Source organism: Piliocolobus tephrosceles, chromosome 8 (assembly GCF_002776525.5).
Source record: "Piliocolobus tephrosceles isolate RC106 chromosome 8, ASM277652v3, whole genome shotgun sequence".
Taxonomy (NCBI): Eukaryota; Metazoa; Chordata; class Mammalia; order Primates; family Cercopithecidae; genus Piliocolobus; species Piliocolobus tephrosceles.
Genome location: NC_045441.1, coordinates 36,573,774 through 36,596,330, shown reverse-complemented (window position 1 = coordinate 36,596,330; position 22,557 = coordinate 36,573,774). Strand labels below are relative to the sequence as shown.

Below are 22,557 nucleotides of genomic sequence, written 5' to 3'. Positions count from 1 at the left end.
AAACCATATGATTTAACCAAATACACAGTTGTTTAGAAGGGATTATACAAGTGAACCAAGCGGTATGCTCAATGCTCAAAAGTGTTTACACAGCATTCATCATTTTTGTGAAAGAAAAAAAAAATTGGAAGTCATGCAAAACCCATCAATGGGAGAATAGATCAATAAACTGTGGTGTACTAAAGCAATAAAAATAAGTGTTTTCACTCATTCATTCATTCGGAATTGTGTACCACGTCAGGCACTGTTACAGTGACTGGGGAAATAGCAGTGAACCAACATGACCTAGTTTCTGTCCAGAAGGATAGAATGAATGTCCTTGTGAAACTAAATGAAGCAGAGCCATACACAACTCCTGAATGAGGCTTTCTTGGGAATTCAGAGGTGAAGACCAAGCCCTATCCTTAAGTAGTTCATCTACATAACCATGGAGCATTTGCAAGCACTTGCTCATTCATTATTTCATCCTCACAACAACCAGTGAGATAGGTAATACTGTGCCAGTTTTACATCTTGCATGTCATAAAGTTATTATCTCATGCAATATCTTGGAACTAATTTGTGATGGTACCTGGACAGAAACTCAGGCCCACAGATTAAATATGTAATTTTCCATCTGTCTTGAACAAACAATTTCCAAACTGAATTTAAATACATTTTTAAATCCTCCAAGTGGCTCATGCAGTATGTTGATTTGGTTGCAACTAAAAACCACAAAGTGCTGTTGAATTTTGTCAAAGTCAGCTTCAGAACGGCCAGAACAAGAATCAGCCAAGGAAAACCAACTGAAGATTGGTGGACTTTAAGTACTTGCAGATCAGGGAAGCTTATGTGACGATTTCTTTGCAATAAGTAGTTCCTTTTCCAATCCTTGTGGCAAAACCTCAAGGCTTACATGAAATACTGTAAGGTCAGTTCTCTGTTTATACAATAGGCTGAAAAGGCACCACTCACCCCCTAACACACACACCTGGATACTTATCTGTGCAACACATTGTGGATCATGATTATGTAAATAGAAATTATTTGAATATCAATGCTCTGAGAAATCAAATAACGAATTTTAAGTCAGCCATGATGCTAACATTTTCCAGTTGTGTTCTTACTGTCATGCAGTTTCCCACAATAACAAATGTTGATAGACAATGGTTCCAATACATGCCATTTCAGAGGTATTTGCAAAAAAAAAAAAACCACAAAGGATAAAACACTTAGGTACAAAAATAAAATTGTAAATGAATAAGAAAGAAAGAGAGCCTTTCAAAGGGAGGAGCTAGCCAGAAGATCTCATTGTCTGAGAGAAGAGAAAAACACCATAAGTTTAGAATATCAAGGAAGCTAAAGTAAAGCACATAATTAGTCTGTTGCCCTTGTCTCTGGAAACAAAGGGCTTTGAAGGAAGCATGAAATTCTATTGTGTCTCTTTGGGGCATTTGGGGCCTCTAGATGCCAACCTCTCAAAAGAGGGGACTTTCCCAGATGTATTTTGAAGTTCTTATTGTTAAGCACTGCAGGAAAACACAGTCCAGTGTTCACACAAGGGGTTCCAACAAAGCACAAGTCAAAGCTAAGAGAGAGACCAAGTGCCAAATAGCAACTATAGTTAGTTGATCTGCCTAGATCCTTTACGCTTAGGAGTCGAGTCTTCCAAACATCTCTCCATCAAAGTCCAAAATTCCTTCCCCAAGTAAACTTTTTGCAAACCTTTTAGTTAGTTGGATACTGATAGAAAAAAGAAACCAATTTTTTCTTCCTTCTCTCTTTTTTTGTGAGCAGTAGGGTTGTTTTTTGGCTTTCTATTGAAAAATAATTGCATTTTTCTTTCAATGTGCATTCAATGAACATTTATTTAGCACTTTCTCAAACATTGAGCTAGGGACTTTGGCATTATAAAGATGAATGAGGAATAATTTCTCCACTCAAGTACTCAAAGGAGACACACAAATAATCAAAATGAAGTATGAACACTGAAAGGAGATGCATATTGGTACAACCTTTCAGGAAGTCAAGTAAGCAAGATGTTTTAAAATTGTGAGATGTGCATGCTCTTCAACCCAAAGATTCTCATTTGATAGATTTTTCATGAGGAAACAATTGGGAAAGTATCTAAAATAGGTATAAAAGGGTTATTTTAATATTGTTTCAATTGCAAAAAAATTAGAAATTAAGCATCAATCGTTAGGGTATTGATATAGCATTTTCAGCTAAACACAACTATTTTTAATGGAGCTAAATATATATATTTATGGACATTTTTTGAATCCACAATTATTATGGTCGAGTTAGAATGTTGGCACTAGTCACTTAGGACGTAGTGCTTTTTCTGCCATGGCTGAGTGCAGGTACTCTATGGAAAGCTACAGCCACAAGGAAACTAGCAGGGAGGTAGGTATACAGGACATCAAGTGGTATACTCCTTCCACTGGCACCCTGGAGTCAGCCAAGAAGACTCCAGGGAATGAGGAAAGAGGAATGGTGAGAGGATGCTCTCATCCCAAGCTCCTATATAACCAAAATACAATGGAATAAATTATTAAGTCAAAATGTCTCTAAAATATAATTGGTAAGTAAACATGTTTTTAAAAACAAATATTTCCTAAGAAGAAAGAAGAGCTATGAAAAATTCTAATGCTACAAAATATTAGAACATAGTATGACATTTCAGTGTTTTAAAAAATATAAAATTGGTGCAAAACAGAAATGTAAATATATGCAGTGGCATGGGAAGTCCAAAAAGAGGTCCTACTACTTTTATTTTATAACAAAATGACCTTTTATGTACAAGGAGGTAGAAAACAGTGATTTAACAATGACATTAGGCTATTTGAATGGAGACTTAAAAAAAAAAGATAAATTAAAACATTATACAACTCAAAAGTAAATGAAAGTGTAAAAAAGGGTAAATTTAATTTTAGTAAAACAAAAAGAGAGCAGAAAATTGATCAAAGCTATGGATGAATGAAGTATAATTTCAGCAGTTTTGAAATTACAAAAGACATATTTCAAAGAAAATGAAAAGGTGATATTTTAAGATATACGAATTGTCAAGTCTGAACAACAAAAATAAGAAAAAAAGAGGATAACTAAACAAAGAAATACTTGTCATGCATGTAATCACCAGGCTTCTAATGACACAATTGGAAAAATTCGATGGGCTAGTTATATAAGGAAAAAATAGAGAAAAAAGTTAATTCTTACACTAACTCCTTAACATAGAAAACCAAGTAAGCCTTAATACATGTACTCAATTTGCAAGCACAGACCACACTGAGTCAAGGACAATACAACACTGGACGCATCGACTGGCTTTACATGAACTGTGCATCCTTTCTGAGCAGACGCCAGTCAACAGATGGCATGAACCCAAAAAGGGTTAGTAATTTGAGTTCCCTTTGGGTTTAGCCATATCACCACTTAGAATTGTTATTGGTGGGTTTTGTTGGTTTGTTTGTTTCATTTCATTTCGTTTTGTTTGAGATGAGGTCTCACTCTGTCACCCAGGCTGGAGAGGTGTAGGGGGATCGTGACTCACCACTGTTTGGACGAACGGAGGCAAGATGGTGCACTTCCGGGTTCTTCTTCACCACCAACTCTTCCCGTGCGCACGAAAAGGCAGCCGACGCCCGGGAAGGTGCAGACCAACTGGGCATGCACCAGGTGACATCAATCCGAAGAGACCAAGATTTACCTGGTCGCACCTGCGGAACGCCCCCCCCCCCCACACGCCCGTGCCCCGCCTATTGCCCTCTCACTCCTAGAAAAGCCACTCTTGGCCAGTGAGCCACGCGGCCTTCTCACAGCCCCACTGCTGTGGGGATGTCGGGACGGTGGGAAGTCCCTCCGAGGGCCCCACCGGGGGACTCTGCCGGCCTCCTTTGCCGGAGGCGGACAGACTTCTCCCCCACACCTTAGGTTACCAAAAATAAATGTGCAGTTTTGCTCCTACACTTGCCTACCCGCTGGTTCTTTTGCACCCGCTGGGCTGGCCTTAGAAAAACAAATCAACCACAACCTAGAGCTCCTGGGCTGAAGCGATCCTCCTGCTTCATCCTCTCTAGTAACTGAGAATACAAGCGTATGCCACCACACTTGGCTTAGAATTTATTAAGAGATGTCCAGCATCGGCTGGGCATGGTGGCTCAAGCCTGTAATTCCAGCACTTTGGGAGGCCGAGGCAAATGGATCACCTGGGGTCAGGGGTTCGAGACCAGCCTGGCCAGCACGGTGAAACCCCCTCTCTACTAAAAATACAAAAAAAACCAAAAAACATAGCCAGGCATGGTGGCTGGCACCTGTAACCCCAGTTACTCAGGAGGCTGAGGCAGGAAAGTTGCTTGAACCCAGGAGGTGGAGGTTGCAGTGAGCTGAGATGGCGCCATTGCACTCCAGCCTGAGTGACAAGAGAGAAACTCCATCTCAAAAAAAAAAAAAGATATCCAGCATCAATATAATGTGATGTATCAAAAGAGTACTATGTTAGGATAATTGAATTATCACCAAAAACAAGGAAACCCCACAACAGAAGCAGTAAGGGCAGCGCCTAACCCCACCTGGAATTTGGGATTCACACCACCCATGCCAATGTGTGTTGTAGACACGGAGTTCAAGGCTGTGCTGGAGACAACACCAAGGCTGTGCTGTGGCAATGCCTCTAGTAGTTCCTGACATCCCTAGCATGTGCAAGAGTGTTTCCTAATTCTCATAGTTTGGTGGCATTTATTCCTAGTTCACCCGCTCCAATCCTCATCAGATAAATTCAGAGTGCTGTATTGGTGTTGTTTACTCGAGGAACCTGTCCAGAAGTGCCATGAGCTCAGGCATCAGATAAAATCGAGTCTCAGCACAGCTCTGCTGCTGCCCCTCAAATGGGCCTGTGCAAGTTAACCACCCTTCCTGGCTCATTTTCTGTAGCTGTGAAATGGGAGTAAGAAGTTCTGTCATGCAGGGTGTGGGAAATCGGACTGATATCCTGGTCTCAAGTGCATGATGATTGTTGGCAGGGAAAAAGAGCATACTCTGACACCATCTGGCTCAGCCGATGTGACAAAGTGCAGAAGGAGAGAGAGTGCTCTCAGGGCCTGCCGGGATCACAGCACAGCGCTATTTTAGCTTTCATCTGGGATCTTTTGTAGCAGCCCCCGTGAACTGACACTCAGTCGTCATTCCGTGGGTCCAGAACAGAGCACCGTACCTCCTGGCTGCTTCCCTCTCATCCCTAAGGAATGGTTATTTTCCAAGTAGGTGGGCACAAGAACACACAGGTGTTTGGACGAACCGAGGCAAGATGGTGCACTTCCGGGTTCTTCATCCCCCCACCCCCAACTCTTCCCGCACGCGCGAAAATGCAGCCGGCGCCCAGGGAGGGTGCAGACCAACTGGGCATGCACCAGGTGACGTCAATCTGAAGAGACCAAGATTTACCTGGTCGCACCTGCGGAACGCCCCTGACACGCCCATGCCCCACCTATTGCCCTCCCACTCCTAGAAAAGCCGCTCTCCGCCATTGAGCCACGCGGCCTTCTTGCAGCCCCACTCCTGTCGGGATGTCGCGACTGTGGGAAGTCCGTCGGAGAGCCCCATGGGGGGACTCTGCCGGCCTCCTTCCCTGGAGGCCAACAGACTTCTCCCGCACACCTTAGGTTACCAAAATAAACGTGCAGTTTTGCTGTTACACTTGCCTACCCGCTGGTTCTTTTGCGCCCGCTCGGCTGGTCTTAGAAAAACAAGACAGATGGTGCCGAACCCGGTGCCGAAACCGGGAGGAGACCCCTCCTCAGGGCCCCCAGGGTCCGGGGAGCCTCCTCCTCCTCGTTCCATCCCGCGGACAGACCAGGACCTGAGACCCGCTTCGCTCACTCTCACGGCCTCTCTGGGGTAAGTGCCCTTGTCTCCTCTTTACCACCCTCGGCCAAAATCCTGCGCAGGTCCGAGGTCCATTTTGAGCCACCAAGTGGCTTGGAAGCCACCACGTGGCTTCGGAGAGCCTTGCAGGACCGAGACGTCCACCTGAAGGTACCCTCCACTTTGGCTTCAAGAGCCTCCAGTCTGTCTCTGCTGGTTCCAAAGCACGCTTTGAAGCCAGGCAGAGATCCACTTCCATTTCCATTGTGTCCATTGTGTGTCGGTAAAGAGGAAACAAATGGGAAACCCCCAGTCCAAATTTCCAAAGAGCACCCCCTTAGGGTGCCTCCTAGCCAATTTAAAAACCTTACAGCTTGAACAAGAACTTAGGAGGAAGCGGTTAATTTTCCTTTCCACTGTGGCGTGATCGACCTCAGCAATTTCTGCCAGCGGCTAGGCAAGTGGTCCGAAATTAATTTACATACAAGGCTTTTGGGCCTTGGGCTCTCGTCCCTATACTCCTTCTCTCCACCCCCTCCCTTCCTGCCCAGACTCCTCCTCCTCCCCCCATCCAGACTCTCCTCCTTCCTCCTCCTTATCTACTCGTAATCTACTCAGTCCCGTGCCTCCTTCGGGGCCCCCAACTGGCTGTCTTGAGTCCCCTATCTCTGCCCACACCCTCCTACAGTGTTAGCACCTTTGTGAGAGGTGGCTGGGGCGGAGGGGGTAGTCAGAGTACATGTCCCTTTTTCATTGGCCGATCTTTCCAAAATTGAGAAGCGTTTAGGTGATTTCTCAGCTAATCCTACCATATACATAAAGGAATTTAGACACCTTTGTCAGGCCTATGACTTAACTTGGCATGACCTCCAGGTTATCCTAACCTCTACCCTAAACTGACTGAGGTTCTAACCCAGTATACCCGGTTAGATCCGGCCTCCCCTACAGGGGCCACCATTTTGGCGTCTTATTTCATTTCTCAATCGGCTCCTGACATTCGTAAAAACTTCAAAAGGTAGAGGATGGTCCTCAGACACCAATACAAGACCTAGTTAAATTAGCCTTTAAGGTCTATAGCTCCAGAGAGGAGACGGCAGGCTTGCCTTGAACAGAAGGTTCAGCTCCTAGCAGCGGCTTTACAGCCCAGTCGTAACCCCAGACCAGAGAGCACACACCCCGCAGACTCCATAGAGCCTGCTATAAGTGCGGCAAGGCAGGACACTATGCCAACAGGTGTCCGCAGGGTCCCCGAGTCCCAACGCAGCCTTGCTATAAGTGCAAGACATCAGGACATTAGGCCAGTGAATGTCCTAACCCTCGTCCACCAGCAACCCCCCTGCCCTGCTTGCCAGCAGGGAGGAAACTGGAAGTCTGATTGCCCCACCCTGAGAACAGGTGCCGCGCCTCTACGTGACCCCCTTTCCCAGGATCCTGGGAGCTCCTTCCAGCTCCTACATCTGGACGACGACAACTGAAGGTGCTGAGACTCGGGGACCCCCATCACCCTCGCTGAGCCGCGGGTAACTCTCCTGGTAGCGGGTAAGACAATTACTTTTTTAATCAACAGCGAGGCTACCTATTCTGTTTTGCCGTCCTTCTCTGGACCTAGCCTTCCATCCAATATCTCTGTAGTAGGGGTAGACGGAAAGCCATCCACTCCACGAAAAACTCCACTCCTTAATTGCTGCCTGGCCAACAACTATTTTGTGCACTCGTTCCTCATTATACCCTCATGCCCTACCCCCTTACTAGGCCGAGACATCCTGAGCACCTTAAAGGCCTCCATACACATCCCCACCAACCCATCCACTCCCCTTCAACCCTCTCATGACCTGTTGCTCATGCTTTGTGCAGGCGCACACGCTCCTCCTATGTCGCCCCCACCCCCCATCTTCCCTATTTTTGTACACCCTCAAGTGTGGGACACTTCCACCCCGGTCATAGCTGCCCACCACCCACCAGTTCTTGTCAAGCTCAAAGATCCTACTCGTTTCCCAAACCGCCCCCAATTCTCTCTCTCTCCGACACATCTACAAGGTTTAAAGCCAATTATCACGCGACTACTTAGCCAACATATCCTTGTCCGCACACATTCCCCTTGTAACACTCCAATACTTCCAGTTAAAAAGGCAGATGGAACGTATAGGTTAGTACAGGATCTTCGGCTAGTCAATGAAGCCACCCGTCCCACGCACCCTGTAGTTCCCAACCCTTACACCCTTACTGTCCCATATCCCTACCAATTCTACTTATTTTACTGTGCTAGACCTTAAGGATGCCTTCTTTACCATACCCCTACACACAGACAGCCAGTTCCTGTTTGCCTTCACATGGGAGGACCCAGACACACATACCTCCACTCAACTGATGTGGACAGTCCTCCCACAAGGGTTCCGGGACAGCCCCCATTTCTTTGGTCAGGCCTTAGCGAAAGACCTTGCCTCCTGCCCTCTCACTAATAGCAAAGTTCTGCAGTATGTAGATGATCTCCTAATCTGTAGCCCTACCAAACAAGACTCTCTTCTAGACACTGCAACTCTCCTCAACCATTTAGGCTCATTAGGTTATAGAGTATCTAAACACAAGGCCCAAATTTCTTGCCAAACTGTCATATACTTGGGAATTGAAATCACCCCAACAACCCGGTCACTAACTACCGACCGCATGGCCCTAATACGTAACCTTCTTCCCCCTCAAGATGCAAAAGAAATTCAATCTTTCCTAGGTCTAATAGGTTTCTTCAGACATTGGATCCCCAATTTTAGAATCCTAGCCAAACCAGTATCACTGCAGTCATAACAACAGGAAACACTCCCATAAAGAAGATAGGCAGAAAAAGCCATCAAAGTTTAATAAAGCGCAAATAAAATGGGCAAGGCAAGATCTTTTGTTATGTGAAACTTTACAGTAGAGAAATCTCAGATGGGAAGATTATTGTCCGTGCCTTGGAGTTAAAGAAACCCCACATGGGCCTTTGTCCAACCCCAAATTAATCTCGACTCATTTCACCCGCTTAAAAGCTTGCCTTCTCTCACAACCCACTCTCTCACTGCCTGATTTCCAGCGTCCCTTCCAACTCTTTACAGATGAAAGGCAGAAAGTGGCAGTTGGTCTCTTAGCCCAGCCTGTCGGTAACACCCACCGTCCTGTGGCCTATCTATCCAAACAGCTAGACCCAACTGTACAAGGCTGGCAACCCTGTCTGCGTGCGTTAGCAGCGGCAGCCTGCCTGACCCAGGAAGCAAAAAAGCTCATTAGAGGCAGTAATCTAACGGTCCTCTCCACACACCGTCTTCAGGATCTCATCTCTCATAAAAGTATTAGCCACTTAACTCCATCCCGGCTCCAACTTTTTCATCTCTTATTCATAGAAGACCCCACTGTTACTTTAGAAGTTTGCTCCTCTCTAAATCCAGCCACTTTACTGCCAGACTCTCTTAAACCACCCCATACTAAACATTCTTGTCCTGAGGTCCTGGAGGCTCAACCCCCCAGCCACCTACACTTGCATGACCAGCCCCTTCAGAATGCACAACTAACCTTATTTGTGGATGGCAGCTCCTTTATCAACCCCCAAGGAAACAGGCAGGCAGGATATGCAGTAGTTACCTCCTCTGCAGTTTTAGAGGCAAAACCCCTACCACAAGGGACCACATCACAGCAGGCAGAACTCACTGCACTGACCAAGGCACTCCTGCTATCAAAAGGAAAAACAGTAAACATATACACAGATTCTAAATATGCTTTTCTAATCGCACACACTCATTCAGTCATCTGGAGAGAGAGGGGGTTTTTAACCACTGGCGGTACCCCTATTATTAACAAAAACCAAATACTCAAACTACTAGATGCACTGTCAGCACCTTCCAAGGTAGCCATTATACATTGTAAAGGGCACCAAACTTCATCTGACCTGATAGCAGCTGGCAACAATTTCGCTGACGTCACTGCCAAGTCAGCCGCCAGATTTTCCACCCCTAAGCCTCCTTCTGTCTGTTTTCTCTCCCCCCAGTATGCCCCTAACTACACTCAGGAAGAAAAGGCTAAGCTATTACAAAATCCAACCGCCAAACTAACTACAGGTGACTGGATATATATTGATAACAAACTAGTTATTCCTGAAACACAACTCCATACCATTCTAACAGACATACATAACTCTTTACATATAGGACCCAAAGCCTTATACAATTTTCTAAATCCCCTCCTCCACTGTCCAACACTACAAAAACACTTACTGACAATCAACCAGCAGTGCTCTACCTGTCTAAAGGCAAATCCTCAAGGCGCATTGCGTAATCCCCATCCCAGCCACCAACTCAGAGGACACCAACCAGGTGAAGATTGGCAAATTGATTTCACACATATGCCAAAACATAAAAAATTCAAATACCTCTTAACCCTTGTGGACACTTTTTCAGGGTGGATAGAGGCCTATCCTACCACAGGAGAAACCGCTAACATTGTTGCCTCTATACTCACTGAACATATTATTCCTAGGTTTGGTCTCCCGGTCACTCTTCAATCCGACAATGGTCCAGCATTCATCTCTAAGGTAGTCCAACAGGTGGCATCCCTCCTACACATCACCTGGAAACTCCACATCCCTTATAGGCCTCAGTCTTCTGGTAAGGTAGAAAAGGCTAACGGACTCATCAAACAACAGCTCACCAAACTCTCAATCGAAACCCAGCAGTCGTGGGTAACCCTCCTTCCCTTAGCCCTGACCCGGCTGCGGGCAGCACCTCGAAGCCCAACAGGCCTCAGTCCGTTCGAATTAGTCTACGGACGGCCCCTAACCCTCCAGCAAATACCTTCCCTGCCAGCCCCTTTGGCGAACTACCTCCCATATCTCACTCTTCTCAGACAACTCCTAAGACAGCACGCTGAGTTAGCACACCCTCCTCCAACAGATGCCTACAACCCACATCTCTCCCTCAGTCCCGGAGACCAAGTATACATAAAAGATATCCAAGCCAAAGACTTACAGCCCAGGTGGAAAGGTCCATACATTGTCCTCCTGTCTACACATACAGCAGCAAAACTCCTAGGACACACGCATTGGATTCATATTTCCCAGCTAAAAAGGGCCCCCACTGAGAATAATCAGTGGACATCAGTTCAACTTTCCCCCACTCGCCTCAAACTTACAAAGCTTCCTTGACTATCTCATGCTCCCCGACCCCTGGCACCTAGCTTGCTTTCTCAACATCCTCTACATAAACCTATCAGACTTTCAATACATAGCCCCAGATCCATATCTACCTCCGGACAATAGTCCAGAGCAGTGGTTCTCCCGTCTTCTAACTTTCATCGAACATCTTCAGTGACAAGGGACACTGCAACTACACTGAAAATGTAGTCTCAGTTTACATTTATATTGCCGTCTCACTCATACACTCAGACCTTTGCTAGTCCGCCTACTGTATGGCAGTTATTTTTTTTAATCACTGAAACTTGGCCACAAGACAGCCGAACACACTCAGTAGTACATAGTTCTGCCAGTTGTCTTCCTTAAGGCTGTCAAACTTCTCTCCACACAATAGAGGCCCCTTCTCATGGCTCACACTTATCCGCCAAAGGCCAAACTTAACCTACACTGTGAATATAACCAATCTCTCCCACCGCTTCCTCTGTGAGGCTTTAGAAGGCCCCCACCTAGTGGCAGCCCCCCCCCCCCGCCCATGGCCTTCAACACAACTGGTCTCTCTCTCTAAAACTCTTAACCATACAGCCATTAATTGATCCCTCTATGTCCCCGTGTTCTTGGTCCCCAGTCTAACTTTATACAGCCAGGCAGAGGTAGCAGAGCTTTTCCAACAACTTTCTATGCTACTACGCCACTTTCATCAAAAACGGGCTGTTTTCCTCCCTCTAGTTATTGGAATCAGCTGAAGGACTGGCCTCCCTGCAGCGCCGGACTACCTCAATAGCCCAAGTAGCTGCCCAAAATAGGCGAGCTCTGGACTTGCTTACAGCTGAAAAAGGAGGCACTTGTCTCTTCCCTGGAGAAGAGTGCTGCTATTATGTTAGCGAGTCAAGCCTAGCAGACACTAACATTCAAACCCTCAATAAAATACAAGCTGAAATACAGAACCTTAATACCTCAACCTTGCTGGGGCCTTCCCTCTGGGTTTTGCCCATATTCCAACAAATGCTTCCATTTCTTATTCTTATACTAATACTGTGCCTTATTTTATTTTTCATCCGTGCGTCCAAATACCAACCATGGGCCCTGACCTTAACGACGCCCCTTAACAGCAGGAAGTAGCCAGACAGACCACGGCGCCCCTTAATCACTATTATCAATAAAAGGTTGGACTGTTTGGACGAACCGAGGCAAGATGGTGCACTTCCGGGTTCTTCATCCCCCCCCCACCCCCAACTCTTCCCGCACGCGCGAAAATGCAGCCGGCACCCAGGGAGGGTGCAGACCAACTGGGCATGCGCCAGGTGACGTCAATCTGAAGAGACCAAGATTTACCTGGTCGCACCTGCGGAACGCCCCTGACACGCCCATGCCCCACCTATTGCCCTCCCACTCCTAGAAAAGCCGCTCTCCGCCATTGAGCCACACGGCCTTCTTGCAGCCCCACTCCTGTCGGGATGTCGGGACTGTGGGAAGTCCGTCGGAGAGCCCCACGGGGGGACTCTGCCGGCCTCCTTCCCTGGAGGCCAACAGACTTCTCCCGCACACCTTAGGTTACCAAAATAAACGTGCAGTTTTGCTGTTACACTTGCCTACCCGCTGGTTCTTTTGCGCCCGCTCGGCTGGTCTTAGAAAAACAAGACAACAGGTTCAATTCTCCCAGGGCTCCAACTTCAAACCTGGAGGATGACAGGTGCTGTCTGGCCAGGACAGCCCCGGAATCAGGTAGGACCAGGCACAGGTACTACCCCTCAGGGGACCCCTCTGGCGTAGCCAACAGCAGGCAGCTGGGGAGGATTAAATCATCCCCTACAGGAATGAGGCAGAGAGAGGAGAGGACACTCACTGACCTCGGGCAAGGTTTCCTTGAAAGGAGCCCCCAGAGTTCCAAATCGAAAAAAGAAATGTGCCTCTCATGAGGGCCAGTTCCCCAATAAACAGCCTCAGCCTCCAATACAATCTCATAAAAACAAGGCTTAAGGCTGCCTTTGCCTCTGGTCTCTCACATTATTGTTACTGAGAGGGTTTTGTTGTTGTTTGTTGTTTTTAAAACCTTTCCTGTAATTGAAAAACCCAGGCCTATCTGGGCCAAAGTAAATAACTATGCCAGGGAACTCCAGGCTTCCCAAGGAGACCTGCATTCACAAGTAAGAAGGAAAAGCCTCTTGGGAAAGTAAGTCTTTGCTTTATTATTATTATTATTATTATTATTATTATTATTTATTTTTGGTTTTCATTTTGCACAGAAGCCACGTAAATCCATCATCCTAAATAAAATCTCCCAAACCTAGCTTTTTGATAATCTTGTCATTTTCTCTCCAATATGCTGGTAACAATTCAGCAAAAGAGTAACCTAGAGAGAATTATTTTCTCTTTTCAGCCTAACAGTCAAATTGGTAAATGAGGAACTGGATGGCTTGTCTTTGAAATCCAGTCAGTTTTCCATACCTTTAGAACACTGGATAATTTCACATTCTTTTTTTCTCATTTTATTTTATTTATTTTTACTTTTTTTTTTTTTTTTTTTTTGAGACGGAGTCTCGCTCTGTCGCCCAGGTTGGAGTGCAGTGGCCGGATCTCGGCTCACTGCAAGCTCCGCCTCCTGGGTTTAAGCCATTCTCCTGTCTCAGCCTCCCAAGTAGCTGGGACTACAGGCACCCGCCACCACACCCGGCTAGTTTTTTGTGTTTTTTTTTAGTAGACATGGGGTTTCACCGTGTTAGCCAAGATGATCTCGGTCTCCTGACCTCGTGATCCGCCCTCCTCGGCCTCCCAAAGTGCTGGGATTACAGGCATGAGCCACCACGCTCAGCCACTTTTTTAATTTTTTTCAGACAGAGTCTCGCTCTGTCACCTAGGCTGGAGTGTACTGGTGCGATCTTGGCTCACTGCAGCCTCTGCCTCCCAGATTCAAGTGATTCTCCTGCCTCAGCCTCCTCAGTAGCTGGGATTACACCACCATACAAGGCTAATTTTTGTATTTTTACTAAAGACGGGGTTTCACCATGTTGACCAAGCTGGTCTCAAACTCCCAACCGCAGGTGATCTGCTCACCTCGGCCTTCCAAAGTGCTGGGATTACAGGTGTGAGCCACCACGCCCAGCCACTATTCTCACATTCTTAAACTCAGACAACAATGCAGGACAAAAGAGATGCTCACTGCACAGCCAGACTCTTAATGATACACTGAGATGCTTTCACTGTGCAAGGAGTTCCCTCACTGCCCTTCAAAGTTGTGTTTTTATATTTGGTTGTTTATTCAATCACTAGTGCTTTGAGAGAGGGTGTAGGAGGAAAATAAAGCTAAAATTAAAGGTTTAGAAGCAAATTAAGATCAACTGAAATTAAAGAAGAGGCACTGCTGATACCATGGTTGTGAATGGGGAAAACCAGACCAACCAACCCCAAACAGCTTAGTAGAGGCCAGCCCATGCTAAAAAAAAATATAAAGGGAGGTTTGCTTTTCATTAATTCGATTTCTGAATTGCTTTTCCTAGATCACTGCTCTTAGTAAACCTGAGAAACACTCAAATGGCCCTCAGTGGCCTTGCAGTGAGGCAGTTTCCTACCAGGGTCCAGTGCAAGGCGAGTCCTGAAGGCCAGGGCAGCCCAGGCCAAGCCCCAAGATCCCACGGGCTCTCGATTTAATGACAAGTAGGAAGATCATCAACTTTATCTTCTCATCTAGCCAAAGAGAAGTTGAATTACTCTACATTTTATTAAAGAACCCTCGGTGGGAGCTTCGAGTTTTCAGGAGTTCCATCGCACCTGCACTGCTGTATGACTGCAGCCACAGAGGAAGAAGCCATCTTGTCAGTCATCCGTGAGGCCTAATCGCAAGAAATGTGTCACTTCTGTGTAAGTGCTGGAAACGAGAATAGTTCAAGGGCTCCCACACCACCTGAGGACCCTCTCGCCTCTCACTGCCAATCTTGTTTCGCAGTGCTGGTTTGCAGCTGAGCGGGTTTGTATATGGAGCGCCCCTGGGTGTGGGCCGCTGCTGAGAAATGGAGCAGTAAGTGCACTGGCTCGCAGGTGGCTGCTCAGCAGCACCCCAGCGCCACTTCTGACCCACAGCTAGTGAGGATGCCCTGACCCCAAGGACCTCTAGACATAGGAGCAGTTCAAGACTAGTTAGTTCAAGACTTTTTCCAACCTATGAGAGAGATCAGGCACCTCACCTTTTACCTTCTGGCATCTGCTGATTCCCTTAGTAAATCCTTATCGCAAATTTGACAACAAATAGTTGATGAGCTGTAACATGTAACTATGCAAAACCAGCAAAAATCCAACCTCTAAAACAATGTCCAAAAGAAATAAGAGCTACTTTACTTCTGAGGCTTGATATCTGTAAATTTTTTTCAATTTCAGAAAAATACAGAAACTAGCTAGCAGGATTAGTGTTTGCAAAATAAAAGTATTCTTTGTAACACCAAGTTCAGTTTTTAGCACCTGATTTCAGTAACAGACAAAAATCTCAAAGAAATGAGATTATTTTGTTTTAGAAAAGAAAAACACACACACATATACACACAAAAACTCTGAGGTTTGAAGTAGTTGAAACTTTAGAATATGTTTCTTTACATCTTAAAGGAAAAAAAGTGATTTCCAAGGTAGTGATCTTGGAAAGCTCCCTCCCTAGCCCCAGGGTAGATTGCTAGGAGGTAGATAGGCAGCGGCAGAGCCCAACAGGGATTCAGCCTGGGTTTGGGTGAGCTGACTCAGGTCTCTCTAACACTAGTGGGAGGGATGGCATTTGAACTCAGACACTCTAATAGGCTTCCGCGTATTCCCCACAGGCCAGGTCAGAGGATGAACCCTGGTGTGACACCATAGTTCTTATTCATGACTAAAATAAGAATTTTTTCACTGTGGCCTTTTAAATCAAGAATGCAGTGCTTTATGTAGGGTAGACATCTGGGTATCTGTCACTGGGTTCTGGGGTGTGGTTTCCATGGGCAGAAGGATGTTCCTAGTAAAACTGTGGCCAGTGTAGTTTTGTTGTTTCCATTATCCTCTTCCAGCCCATAGCTAGGAGAGAACCATGAGTTTTTTAAAACGTTGATGTCCTTGTATTAAACTATGCTTCAACCCTCTTCCACTAGCCCAAGTCTTCAGTAAAATTGGCCAGCCAAACCCAAAAAGCTGATATCACTTACAGGATATCAGCTTTCCTTAATGGAGTAAGGGATCAGAGTCCTGTCCAATTGGGTGGGGAGGGAAAGGAATGAGTAGCAGTCACAGGAGGCAAGATTCAGAACACAGATCCAAGATGTCAACAGATGTAGGGTCCTGGAGACAACAACAAATGGTCACTGCTCCATGATTTGAAGGATGGATTAGGGGAAGTGTGCCATCCACAGTACACATGCTACAGGCTCAGCTGCTCTGTTCAATATTAAAACATGGGAGAACCCAAACAGACTGTAGAACTAAGAGCTATCCAAGGAGCTTACACTTGGCTTACATGATTTTCTTGTTGTTGTTGTTGTTGTTATTATTGTTGTTGCTGTTGTTAATTCTTTAAGATAAGAAGTAGCTGAAGGTAGCGGGAGGGAGAGTATAGGGATAGATTTGTTAAAGGATACAAAATTACAGCTAGATAGGAGGAATAAGTTCCAGTGCTCTATATGACTGTAGGATGACTATATAATAACAATGATATATCATATAGGCCAGGCACAGTGACTCATTCCTGTAATCCCAGCACTTTGGGAGGCCAAAGCGGGTGGATCACCCAAAGTCAGGAGTTCGAGACCAGCCTGGCCAACATGGTGAAACCCCATCTCTACTAAAAATACAAAAATTTACTGGGCATGGTGGCACGTGCCTGTAATCCCAGCTATTCGGGAGGCTGAGGCAGGAGAATCGCTTGAACCCAGGAGGCGGAGGTTGCAGTGAGCCAAGATCATGCCGTTGCACTCTAGCCTGGATGACAAGAGCAAAACTCCGTATGAAATAATAATAATAATATATCATAGAGCTTCAAATTGCTACGAGGAGAATATTAAATGTCCCCAAAACAAAGAAATAATAAACATTTGACGCGACAGATATACTCATTACCCTGATCTGATCACCATACATTATTTGTATTGAAACATCACTATGTACCCTATGAATATGTGCAATTATTATCTGTCAATTTAAAAAAATTAAAATTAAAAGAAATAAAAAGTAAAATAAGTAATGAATTAGATTGATTTACAGTTAGAATAAAATGTAGAAATTAATAGAAATTCATGTGGAAAAGCATGGCTCGAAGCCACTGAATATTTGACAATGTTGATGGTATTGCACGGAACTATCCATGGGGACACCCCTGAGGCATCGTCAACTGCTCTCCACCTGCCCAAAAGCAATGTGTCCTTACCTTGACCCAGAATCTTCCCCAGGAAACTTATTCAAGAGAAATGATCCAGGAGAAGGTGTATCCTTTGTGCATAATGATGTTATTCATAACAATAAGAGCTGGAAAGTACTTTAATCTTCAACAAAAGGAAATGGTCAAATAATTATGTGTATCCAACTGATTAACTATTATTCAATAAAACCATTAAATAAGAAGACCACACAGCAACTTTTAAAATGTTAGGCTTCAATATTAAGTGGGAAAAAAGCTATGACTTTAATTACATAAAAATATTGCATTGTGTATGCCTAAGGATAAGAAAAGATCACACAAGTAAGTTAATTAGGATAATAAAATTTTAGATGACCTTAAAATGTCTATCTTTTGTTTTAGTGCTGTTTTTACAATAAATAAAAATCAAGAGGAAAAAATAAATGGTATTAAAATAATGGTAAGAAACTATTTTTTCCAAGAATAGTAGAATTTTAACAGTCTGTAAAGCTAGGCATTAAGTATGATGGGTACTATTTATCCATTATTCTATTTTTTTAAATTTTTGTTTGAATCTATAATAAGATTTTTTTGAAGAAACTATAATCATGAAATATAATAAAGATTTTTTAAAAGCGAATGTAAAAGCATATGCTGATTTGCTCTTTATGAATGATACAAATTATTAAATTATCACATGTATGCTGACGCTATGGACATCTATTATGCATCAATTATTTTTTTTTTTAAAAGCTAGAAAAAAACCAGTAAATGTAAAAACAGACAAGTTTCCTTCATCTAACAAGTAGTTGCTGGCTTTACTCACTAAATAAACATGTATTTGAGGCCATTTATTCACTCAGGCAGTTTGGTTATTCCACAGTTCATGCCAACACCTCGCTTCCATAGTTCAAAAATAAAGAATTTACAGATTATCATTGGACAATGGGAGAATGCCGTGAAAAATAGGTCAGTTTAAAGACATTCACCCAGAGGGGCTTGCCCTCAATATTTCCACTGTAATAACATTAAGATATGTAAACATATTCACATTTTATCCCCCTGGAGTTCTGTTCTAACCCAATTGTGCAAGCCACAAACTGAAGTTACCCTGTGCCTCCTCCCCTCACAGCCCACAGTTCATGTCCACAGATGTCTGAGGTCACCCATTTCTACCATATAAGAAAATAGCTCCCATACCAGGTACTGTTGCAATCACATGTACAAACTCATTTAATACTTACAAACAATTTCATTTTACAGAGAAGAAGACCAAGTTAAGAAATTGCCTGAAAAAGTAAACTAGTAAGTGGCAGAACTGGGATGTGAACCCAGTCAGGCAGCTCCAAATTCCATGCATGGAACCACTTGTGTTGTTTCCACTCTGTTGCTATTCTAGGCATTGCTATAATGAATAACCTTGTAAAAATATCACTTCCCATTTGTACAAGGACATCTGTAGGATATATCCCAAGAGGTGGTTTCATTAAATATTTAATTGCATTTTTCGTTGCTTTTGTCTGAACAGACTATAGCTCCTTGTGGGCCGGGAACTCACTTTTCTTGGTCACCCACTATCTGGCACATAACAGAGATGCATAAATGCTTTATTCCTTCCTTCTTTTACTTATTCAGCAAATATCTACTGAACATCCATTGTGTGCTAGGCACTGTTCCGGGTGCTGGACAATATATTGGTGAACCAATTGGGGAAAATGTCCAGTTCTCATGAATGTAACACACTAATGTAGGATCCAGAGGCAATTGGCAAATAAGAAAATCTCTGCTGTGTTACAAGAGGGTAAATACTAAAGAAAAATAAGGCTAAGAAAGGCGGGATGCAGGAGATACCATTTTAAATAAACAGTTATCAAACAAATAAAACCTTCTGATGAGGATGTTTACCTTAGCAGCAAAAGTAATTGTGAAAATTTTTTAAAACTCAAGTGTCCGTTAAGGAGGAGTAGGCAGTCTGGCTACCTCGGTCACCGAACTGTTCTGAGGTTGATAAGCATAAAGCGGAAAGAGCAGAGCCTGGGAACCAACTTCCACCTATAACACTCTTTCATGGGAAGCTAGGCTAATTCCCTAAAACAAACTTGCATGTCAATGAAATACACTGTTTATAAATGTAAAACTACCTACACAGACACGAACACATTAACAACCAATGAAGAGCGTCTCACTCCTTTATTCCTGAACTTAAAACTTTTGCACAAACTTTCAACTGAAATCATTTTGATCCTGAAGATCACATAAAAAAGAAAACATCTCCTTTAACATGTATTTTATTTCATGACAGAGAGATAGAATATTCTGGCTCTGAGGATTCAGCAAAATGTAATTCAATGTCAATAACTGAATCTCTTCAAACCGAAGCATTTGTCAGCAGAAAAATCCCATAGGTTAACTAGAGACCTTAAAATCCGAAATGATGTAGGTAAATTACTGCACATCTACTTCTCCTAAAAATGACATTTATAGGTGTTAACGTTTATATAGTAGCATCAGGAATAAAGTTAATCATAATAATAAGCAATTGATTTATATTTCATAAAAACATACACTTACAGGATATTTGCTTAAGTACTCACACAAGTTTGATTTGAACAATTCCAATCTGCTTAGAAAACCTTGCTAATGTAATTTAAATATAGTTCTAAGTAGATGCGAATTAACACTAAAGATGTGACCCTACAGCGTAACACAGCGTGGATGCGTCATGCCCTGCTCTGGTGAGGCACATTGTGCAGTCTTGTGCTTTGGAGTCAGTACCTTTAGCATTCTGTTTATGCATTAAATGCAGCCAATGCTTTGTTCCTTAAACCTGAGAATTCACTGGTCAGTCTTTACAATGAATGCTTAGAACACAAATTATAGTTCAATTCCACTTGTTTTTTGTTTGCTTGTTTGTTTGATATTTAGAATTTTTCTAAATTTGCCCTTTTCTGATAAATTATTCAGCCTTTATTTCATGCTGGTCATTAAAGTGTTCAGCTACTTTGACCCTTGGACAGGTTTTGATTTAAAATAATCCAACCCTCCCAAATTCCCTGCAGCATGGGTGTTTGTACCTGCCAGGAGGCAGAGGCAGGCAGACAAGAATAGACCCTGATCTCACTCCAGACCTCACTGGAACCCTATGGAAAACCAAAGCAAGCACTCACCGGGTTCCTGAGTCTGCAGAGCCAATTCTTCCACATCAGGGCTTGGAACTGGCACCCGGCGTGCCCCATGCCTGCTGCTCCCTGCTCTCAGTCAGGAAGCCTGCCTGTACGGATGGTGCTTATATCTGCTGGGCTCAAGCGAAGGCATGTTGCCTATTAGTCAATTCTAACAAAAGTGAGTGATGCAAGAGCGATTACTGGTGACTGAATAAAACAGGCATCAGATGTCCCCTCTTGTTCTGCATCTGCTGAGGAATCTTTTCACTAGCCCTTCAGTGTTTCGGGAGGGTTGAGTTACAGGAAGCTGCCTTCAGGGACTTTTTTGGGCATACACACATACATACAGAGGGCGCCCTCCCTTTCCAAGAACCCACACAACTGATCTGTGCGACAAGAAGTAATGCCCACATTTATCATTTACTTCCCTTTTTTTCTGGATATTAATTAGATGGAATTTTCCATTATTCTTCTGAAGCATTGGTTATTACACTAATTTGCCAGAATATTTCAATTTTGGTGGTCCCATGGCAGAGAGTTTCACAGGAAGGAGATGGAAGCAGTGTAGGTGTCTGGGGGAGTTTGGGGAATGGGTGAATCAAGTTCCACTCTGCTACTGCACCTACACTTCATACTTCTTCTTCACCCATTTCCTCCAAAGGGATCAGGATCTACCTTTCAGATGGTATCAGGTGCAGACGTGACTGGACTCAGCAAGTGGCCTGTGGATTACCTCTGAGTCCTGTTTGATTACTGCACACTTGCACTTTCTAAGTGGCATGATGGATTCAGCTCACCAGCTGGTGGCTCCATAGTCCTGGAAGCCAGGCCCTCTTGAGTTCCTGTTGCCCTCAGTTGTGGTCAGAAGAATTTCAGGCAACGCAGTCTTGTGGTCTTCTATTTCATAAAGCAATTTTCACAAGCTGTGAATGCTCAATAAATGACTTTTGCATAGTAAACAGGGAATACAGGCTTCAGCAAAGAAATTGACTCAATTATTTTGTAAACTTATTTTTTAAAGGAGGCCTATTTTATTTTATTTTTTGTTACATGACTGGCTGCACTAGAGTGAAGGCCATTACTTAGCAGGATGGGGCCCAGCACCCATACGTGGATTTGCCTGATCCCCATATGATGTTCTCCCTTGACCTGTGACTTCTCAAAGGTCTTTGGGATTGCCTAAGTATTGCTACTCTGGTGCTCTTTGCAGATAACATCTAGAACACCTTACATTACAAGTGATTGTCATAATTTTTTAAAATCTAGTATAAGAGAAAGCCTCCAACCATAAGATTTGTCTCATTTTATGTTCATAACAGCCAGTTTTTATGCTGCTATGCCAGAATTATGCCAGAGGCATAAAAATTATTTCATCCATTGCTTTCATGGAACAATGCTCTGTTAGGGTTTTCAGATAAACAGAACCAATGAGTGATTGATTGACTGATTGATTGATTATAAGGAATAGGCTCACACAGTCATGGAGGTGGGCAAGTCCTAAGATCTGCAAGGTGAATTAGCAAGTCAGAGACCCAGGGAAGCCAATGATATAGTTCCAGTCCAAGTCCAAAGACCTGAGAACAGGAGAGCCAAAAGTGTAGTTGCCATCCAAAGACTGGGAAACTTGAGACCCAGGACAAGCTCGTATTTCCATAAAGTCTGAAGGCAGAAAACAAACAAAAAAAGCCAGTGTCCCAGTATGAAGGCCATCAGACAAAAATAATTATCTAACTTAGGGGAAAGTCAGACTTTTTGTTCTATTTAGGTCTTCAACTAATTGGATGAGACCCACTCACACTAGGGAGGACCATTTGCTGAATTCAGTCTACCTGCTTAAATGTTAATGTCATTTATAAACACCCTCACAGAAACTCCCAGAATAATGCTATCTTTTGTTCTATGTTTCAGCCAAGAAAACAAACAAGCAATTAGAGTCCTTCCTAACTCCTTGAGCTGCCACATTAAATGCAGAATCACTGCTTAGTGAGCCCATGTTAGCAAATTTGGCCTGATCCAAATTATGTTCCTTCCATGATTATCCCACTCCCTTATATCCATTT

The 22,557-nt window shown here is 43.9% G+C and overlaps 1 protein-coding gene across 1 annotated transcript in view; it reads right to left on the bottom strand.

Moving 5' to 3' along the window:
* ABCA13 (ATP binding cassette subfamily A member 13) overlaps positions 1 to 20,569 on the bottom strand; it is a 514,497-nt gene extending 493,928 nt beyond the window's left edge. Inside the window, 1 exon segment of the mRNA XM_023226480.1 lies at positions 20,501 to 20,569. Within this exon segment, the coding sequence (XP_023082248.1) occupies positions 20,501 to 20,569 (69 nt within the window).
* Positions 20,570 to 22,557: the final 1,988 nt, after the last annotated feature.